The following is an 8,396-nucleotide window of genomic DNA, read 5'->3' as shown; positions in this document are numbered from 1 at the left end:
TGAGGACAATATACAAAGGCCTGCCACAAGGCGGGGTATTAAGCCCTTTGCTGTATAACCTTTACGTGGCCGATATATTTAAAGGTGTCCCTAAGGAAGTCCACATATCCCAGTTTGCTGATGACATCGCCCTTTACTTTCGTAACTATGCTTTAAATGATGCTAAAAGATCTATCGAAAAGGCTCTAAAAGAGGTTAACAGAAATTTAGTTAAAATAGGACTCGATCTTTCTTTAGAGAAAACCAACTTTATGGTTTTCAACAATAGAAATATGCCTATTGGCCGCACCCTTTTCCAAGTAGGTCAGCTCCTGATACCAGATTCAGACAATGTAAAGTTTTTGGGGATTCATCTAGATCCCAGGCTATCCTTCGAAACCCATATTCTCTATCTTCACAAAAGATGCTCCTCCACAATGAACATTATTAAATTTTTAAGAGGCGTTTGGTGGGGCGCCCACCCGGAAACTCTTATTCTTCTTTACAAGTCTCTAATCAGATCTAGACTTGATTACGCGGCTCATGTTTACTTCCCTAGCAATCTGTCATTGATCTCCAAACTTGAATCGATTCAGGCTCGCGCTATCAAACTGTCCCTGGGTCTCAGAATGTCATCTCCAACAAATGTTGTTCTATCTGAATCCAAAATTCCTTATCTTCAAAACAGAGCTTCATACCTAGGAAAATCCCATCTAACGAAAATCATTTCCAATGTCAACCACATCTCCAATAGATATATCAAAGATCTATTGGAGGCTATTTCCTTAGACCCTAACAATTCGGCCCTTGGAAAGTCTAAGATCCTCGTTAAATGCATATTAGAAACTCAAAATGTTAACGACATTTGTCACAAAGCTTCCAACTTTCCATGCATAACCTCATCTTATAATTCCACAACTTATCAAGCTCCGTGTGATCTCAACTTAGGTCGCATTTTACAAAGATCCCCAGCACCCAACACCGAATTCATTGAGTATATTGGAAATCATTATAACAATCACCTATGCATATTTACGGATGGATCCAAAGTGAAAGGTGGGATATCGACAGGAGCAGCAGTTGTCTGCCTGGAGAAACAGACATATCTCCCTATTAGTATTAATCCGACAGCTTCTGTCTTCACAGCAGAGTGTGCAGCTATTTCTCAGGCCATAGACATCTTTTACTATAGCGAAAGGCCATTAGCAATCTGCTCAGACTCTCTCAGTGCTATAATAAGTCTTCAGAGCCCCACTATGAGCTCTAAAACAAATTTTCATATCGTAGACATTAAACACAAAATTATTGATTTGGCCTCTGCACACCACAATGACAAACATGTTATATTTATCTGGATTCCCTCTCATTGTGGGATACAAGGGAATGAATTAGCTGACCAACTTGCTAAAGAGGCCACCAATAAGCCTCACTCACCCCTACACAAGATCCCCTACACAGATTTTAGAGATTTACATAAGGAAGATATGTGGAAAGAATTCTTGGCTCATCTTAGTTCAATATTTAATAACAAAGGTGTTCTTTATTGGCAAAAATTCTTCAAACCTCAAAAATCACCTTGGTATAGCGGTTACGATCTGCCAAGAGATTTTATAGTTCGATTTGGTAGAATGAGAACAAACCATGTTAATACCCGAGAATCTCTGGCGAGATTTAAGATGGTTCCTGATTCATCTTGTGAGTGTTCTCATCCCGTTCAAGATATTGACCATCTCTTATGGCATTGTCCCCTGCGTTCTAAAGGAAGACAGGAAATGATTCAAAGTTTGATATCCATCGTCAATACCAATCCCGTTTCGATCGATATCTTCCTTAATAATGTAAATATAAAAGCCTTGTATATAATCAGAGACTTCTGTATGATTAACAATATCAATGTTTAACAGAGAGGATGTATTAGTTAGTATCTCTGAGTTAGTCTTTTTATAGTTGTTAATTTTTAACATGTTTGTTAGTTAGTAAGAGTATGTTTTTACAAATGCGGATGTATGTATGTGTTTTCGTGCGCTTATGGATGTACTCAGTTTTGCATTATAATATATGAATTATTTGATTAGATGTAGAAGTGACATTTCCAATTTTATAATTAATTAGTCTTAGGTCAATATTTTTTGAATGTATGCGGAATAATTGTTGTATGAGAGGCGTATTGTCTGTTACTTATTATCAGCACTAATTTCTTTATGTATGTCCGCTGATAGGCCAGAACTGGCCTAATGCGTAATAAATAAAAAAAAAATTTCATCTCTGCCGGTACCAGAGAGAGCTGTAACACGCTGAGCAGGATCAGAGCCAATCATTACAACTTAGCAAGTTCCCTAGCTAGGAAAAATTATATAAATTATACAACATGTGAATATGGCCACGATAATGAAGTTATAGATCATATCATATAGAGTTGTCCTATTTACACAGGGAAAAAGAGGAAAGTTAATGAGAACCTTTGCTAAAAAGGATATAGAACTAGAAGAGGAAGTTATTAGTATATTAAAAAAGATAGACGAGTCCATTTTGAGGGCAATAGCAGTATTTTTAACACAAATAGACAGAGCAATCTAAACGTACCTCTAGAGAAGAGAAAACGAAAATTGGAGTACAAGTATTATTTCTTAGTTCAGAGCATTTGTTATATTTCTATATATTTTATATATGTTTGGGTAGATGCGCGGATTATTGGTGTTGAATATTGATTATATAATGGATAAAATAAGGTGAAAGGAGTATATTGCACATGTATTTACATTTATAATATATAAGTAATTAGATTAACAATAATATGTAAGGACCGTTTTTTGTAGTGGGCAGATAGAGCTCCGGCTCTCCAACGCCATCTTTGTAGGATATATATAAAGGGAAGAATAAACCATAAACCATAAACCATTGTTATGTTGGTGCATATAAGATGACCAAATTTAGAATAAAGCTCTTAGTTATTAATATCTTCAATTCATATGTCAACGAGAAAATCGGTCGAATTTTACTTAACATTTGTTAAAAATGTGGGGATCTTTGCGCCACAAGATAAAATCCCCTAGGCACGCGCTTAAGGCTTTTCGAATTTTATTAGTGTCCGGGTACCGGTACCAAAGAGGTGGTCTCATCGGCGTTGAAGAAAGCCGAAGGACGCTAACGTCGCGAACACAACATAAAGTCAAAACGAAAGAATATTTGTATTTTCTACTGGAACTTTGTGAAAAGTCTTATAAATATATGAATTACCAACATTACTACGATAGAAGAAATGATTCATACGTAATACATTTTTGGAATTTTAAAGGGATAAGTGAAGACGAAATCAAGAAAATGTTTTCCGTTTATGGCTCCGCGACTATAAAGGGTTCAGGTGGTCAATTTGGTTTCTATTTTATACGATATAAAAATTTAGAAGACACCTTAAATTGCCTAAATGGCTTCAAGGGTCATAAGAGCATTAAGATATTACCACATAAAAACAAAATTAACAACAAACCTAAGAACAAGAAACATACCAATAATAAATGGAAACCTGGGAAAGTAAAACTAATCAATCTCTCGAATTCTGAAGAAGCAATTCGAAGCAAATGAAAATTTATGATAATGTGGTCAGTAAAATAGGCAGTGGTTGTGACAACTCTATTGGATCAAGGTCAACGAAGATAGTACAGATGAACAAAAGAAGGTCTGAAATTTCGATCAGCTCTGAAATTGCTGACCAGACTACAAAGACATTAGAGAGTGCATTTGAGGAAGATGAAATTCCTTCCTTGGTCCACAGAAATAAAAAAACCATTATTCCAGCTCAAGAAGTGATTATAGCCAATATCGATACCAGTGTAGAGCTAAAGGAGATATTAACTCTTTTCAATGATTATCGTCCGATCGCCAAACTTTCATCAAGTGAGTACCATACTCTGGAATTAGGTACATTCATGCTTATTTCACGACAGTCAGTGATGCATTAGCAATCAAAAAGAAAGGTGATAAGTATCTCTTGCATGAACATATTCTTATTGTTCTGAGACCAGAGATGTTGATAAAGGAAGCAATTTATATGTAAATGGTTACATTAAGCTTCACGGTTAAATTATATTTCTTTAACTGTGAAGGACATTCTCAATTGTATTAAATGTATTGTGAAATTACATGGCATGTTTTTAAACTTATACAAGAAATGTGTAATTTGTGAAGTGTTGTGTCAATTCATGTATTAAATTATAATTCATGACTTTTTAAATTACAAATTGAATAGCTTGAAGCGTTCTCTATGACAAAACAAACACCTACGCAAGTGATCAATATACCCTAACCAAAGTACTATGGTAAATGTCCCAGTGGCTGACCATGTACCGGCAGAGGTGAAATGAGAGTGCTCGCGCCCGAGATTTTAGTGTCCCCGGTATAGTGCTGCCCCCTAAACTAATTTTTAGCCTGGACCAGAACCTGCATCATCTTTTTAGCCTGGACACCGACCAGATATTTAGAAAGACTGCCAGCCTTACGGGAGAATGTGTCGCTCGAAAAATACGGTGATTTCTACTGCCCTCTAGGATAGATTTTGGTTGGAGTAAGAAACAGAAGGCCAACGACGGTAACTCGTCGATACAGAAGGCCACTAAGGAAATTCTCATTGGTGAGAAGGTGGATCATCACGGAACCATATCGATTATCAAATGTTACATTCTCCGACGAACGTATTCGAATTAAACAGATATTTCTTTTAGTGTTGCTTTTTAAGATTTAAAATATTGAAAGTAAAACTAATATCAAGGACAAAAAATTCGTAAAAAATTTTTACGTAAGAAATTATTAAAGCATAATTTTAGGAAAATCAATTTCTACTTCTTTCATATGAGATACCTTAATTTGTAATTTAAAAATGTTTCCTGAACAAGCATTATTTCCTTACACTTTTTTTATAGATAATTGTTCCAAGGATCGATCTGTGGGAACAGAAATATGTTGAAAACCAGAGTAGCGTTTATTTAACGTACTATTCCGAATAGTATAGAGTTTGAGAGAGAATCACGTGGATGAATTAATATAATATAAAATAATATAATTGTAGAAGCAAAGATGGGCAAATTTTTATTGAAATAGACATTTCAAACTGCGAATAAAAGATAAAAAAATGATTTGTTACGCGTCAAATAAAAATAATTATGTTATCTCTATTCCACACGTAATGAATTTATTCGACGAATAAAGATAATTTTTATAAAGTGTTCATTTTCATCTGTGTCTTTATTCGGCGGTTTATTCGACTTCGAATAATTTTCGGAGTCGTGTAGGAATGCTATAACGAGGACAGAGCAGTCAAAGACTGGCGCGCGCGTTACAACGTATGTAGAAATTCTCAAATATGAATATCAATAACCGCAATTCGTCAGGTTTTTTCAAAATTTTTGCATGCAATTAATTGGAAAAAGTTGACCAAAAATCGAATGACGCAACGGCCATTCAAAAATGTTGAAGGGCATTTTTGACTACCTCGTCCGGTTAGGCTATTTAACGACGAAATATTCCAAATTGTAATATTCCCACATATCAATATCATTTAAAATATTTCAAGTACTATTTAAAACTATTAATGAGTTTCAATAACAAACTAATTTAAATAGAAAATGAAATTTTGACAAAAAGTATAAGATGATTGTAAGCTCGCTATTACAGTAAATTATCGTTGACCGACCAACACCCTACAATGTAAGCAGATGGAGAATCGAGCACTATTGGCAATTTATGCTTTTATGTTTTTAATTAGAACAATATTGTTAATACGAATGAGTTGTAGAGCTTATCCCGATCAAAAGGAGCCCAAACACGACATCGTTTGGACTGTCTTTAATGAGATTGTAATTTTTATCGTAACATTACGTATCAGTCAAACTTGTTCGATTATACTCGAATTTGACCTCATTTTCATCAGGAAAATCCCCTCCATTCGCTCGTCACAATTTTATAAGGGTACATTGAAAAATCTAAAAGTTTAAACTTTCATTCTTGCGCCATTCTCCATCCGCTTACATTGTATGTCGTCTGTCATCGCTGGGTCTTTGAAGCTCGGCGCTCGGCAAAAGTTATTCGAAGATTTATTCGAAGCATTCGAATAAAAGATACAAATAAAAGATGAAAAAATTATTCGACCTTTGAATTAGGGCTGTTACTTTTCCGAAGCTTCGACACTTCGAACCTTCGATTAGTTTCCAGTTAACGGATAAAAGGAATAAATTTTCATAATTTGTTTCTATATTCACCATCTGAATTATTTCATTAATTTATTGTTAAGATAATATATTTATTATTTGAATTATCATTTCGATAGTTCACTGATGAAATAATTGTTTAAATAAATAAATTGTTACAATTTGTTTCTATATTCATTATTTGAATTGTTATTTCAATTATTTATTGTTAAAATAATGGTTTAAATGAATAAATTTTCAAATTTTGTTTCTACATACATTATGTGAATTATTTCAATATTTCATTGTTAAAATAATTATTTAAAGAATGTACAAGTATTTACATAATGAATATAGAAACACATTTCTATAGATTATAAAAATTTCCGTAGATTATAAATTTTTATACTCTATAGAAATGTATTCCTATATTAATCATGTAAATACGTGTACATTGTCTAAACAGTTATTTGAACAATAAATTATTGAAATAATTCAAATAATGAATATAGAAACATATTGTGAAAATTTATTTATTTAATAAGTTATTTTAACATTAAATAATTGAAATAATAATTCAAATAATTAATATAGAAACAAATTGTAAAAATTTATTTATTTAAACAATTATTTTATCAGTGAACTATCGAAATGATAATTCAAATAATAAATATATTATCTTAACAATAAATTATTGAAATAATTCAGATGGTGAATATAGAAACAAATTATGAAAATTTATTCCTTTTATCCGTTAACTGGAAACGAATCGAAGGTTCGAAGTTTCGAAGTGTCGAAGTTTCGAACCTTCGAATTTTCTGAAAACGAAGCTTCGATATTCGAAGCTTCGAAGCTTCGAAATCTTCGGCCTTCGAAGCAAAGTAACAGCCCTAGTTTGAATAAATCCGCTTCGAATAAAAAAAATTATCTTTTTTCGTCGGATAAATTCTCGTCGAATAAAATTATTTATTCGATACTCGTCGAATAACGATACTTTTTTTATTCGAACCTTCGAAGAACGAATAAAAATTTTTTTATCTTTTGCTACATAATGCACATATGATTTATATAACAATATAATATTTATATAATAATTATTGTTCAAAGCAATATAGTTAATTAATAATAGCAACAAAATTATGTCATCCTATAACAATAACAATACAGTTCTGAACAATGAATTTATTCGCGTATACGTACAGTTCCATTCATTTGTTATTTATACCCAACATAAAGTGTAACTAATAATAATCGAAATTAGTATTTGAAATCGTATTACTGAAATTTCGATCAGCTCCGAAATTGCTGACCAGTCTTCAAAGACAATGGAGAGTACATTTCACGAAGATGAAATTCCTTCCTTGGTCTACAGAAATAAAAAAACCATTACTCCAGCTCAAGAGGTGATTATAGCCAATATCGATCCCAGTGAAAAGTCTTATACAAATATGAATTACGAACATTGCTACGATAGAAGAAATGATTCATATGTCATACATTTCCCGAATTTTAACGGGATAAGTGAAGACGAACTCAAGAAAATGTTTTCCGTTTATGGCCCTGCGACTATACAGGGTTCAGGTGGTCAATTTGGTTTATATTTTATACGATATAAACATTTAGAAGACACCATAAATTGCCTAAATGGCTTCAAGGGTCATAAGAGCATTAAGATATTACCACATAAAAACAAAATTAACAACAAACCTAAGAACAAGAAACATACCAATAATAAATGGAAACCTGGGAAAATAAAACTAATCAATCTCTCCAATTCTGAAGAAGCAATTCAGAAGCAATCGGGTTATCATAATGTGGTCAGTAAAATAGACAGTGGTTGTGACACCTCTATTGGATCAACGTCAACGAAGATAGTACAGATGGACAAAAGAAGGTCTGAAATTTCGATCAGCTCTGAAATTGCTGACCAGACTACAAAGACAATGGAGAGTACATTTAACGAAGATGAAATTCCTTCCTTGGTCTACAGAAATAAAAAAACCATTATTCCAGCTCAAGAGTTGATTATAGCCAATATCGATCCCAGTGTAGAGCTAAAAGAGATATTAACTCTTTTGAATGATTATCATGCGATCGCAGTAACAGGCATCAAGCGAGTACCATACACTGAAATTAGTTAGGTGATGTATTGGTAGATTTGTTTGGTGGTAGTAGGCAGGATTTGAACCCTGGCCGTCCGGGTGAAAACTTAGCACGCTACCGTCGCGCCACACCAAT

The 8,396-nt window shown here is 33.3% G+C and overlaps 1 protein-coding gene across 1 annotated transcript; it reads left to right on the top strand.

Moving 5' to 3' along the window:
- Positions 1 to 3,207: 3,207 nt before the first annotated feature.
- On the top strand, positions 3,208 to 4,158 carry LOC143364684 (uncharacterized). The gene is made up of 2 exons (XM_076804895.1): positions 3,208 to 3,510; positions 3,693 to 4,158. Exons 1-2 carry the CDS (start codon positions 3,208 to 3,210, stop codon positions 3,936 to 3,938), a joined length of 549 nt encoding a protein of 182 aa, XP_076661010.1. The 3' UTR covers positions 3,939 to 4,158.
- The last annotated feature ends 4,238 nt before the right edge of the window (positions 4,159 to 8,396 follow it).

Source organism: Halictus rubicundus, unplaced genomic scaffold, assembly GCF_050948215.1.
Source record: "Halictus rubicundus isolate RS-2024b unplaced genomic scaffold, iyHalRubi1_principal scaffold0845, whole genome shotgun sequence".
Classification (NCBI taxonomy): domain Eukaryota; kingdom Metazoa; phylum Arthropoda; class Insecta; order Hymenoptera; family Halictidae; genus Halictus; species Halictus rubicundus.
This window is presented reverse-complemented; position numbering and strand designations above follow the sequence as displayed.

Bases quoted from the DNA above. Each gene is read 5' to 3' on its own strand.
- LOC143364684 (XM_076804895.1), top strand. From the start codon at position 3,208: ATGAATTACCAACATTACTACGATAGAAGAAATGATTCATACGTAATA. The intron at 3,511-3,692 runs GTAAAACTAATC...ATTGCTGACCAG, and splicing joins ATAAATGGAAACCTGGGAAA to ACTACAAAGACATTAGAGAG.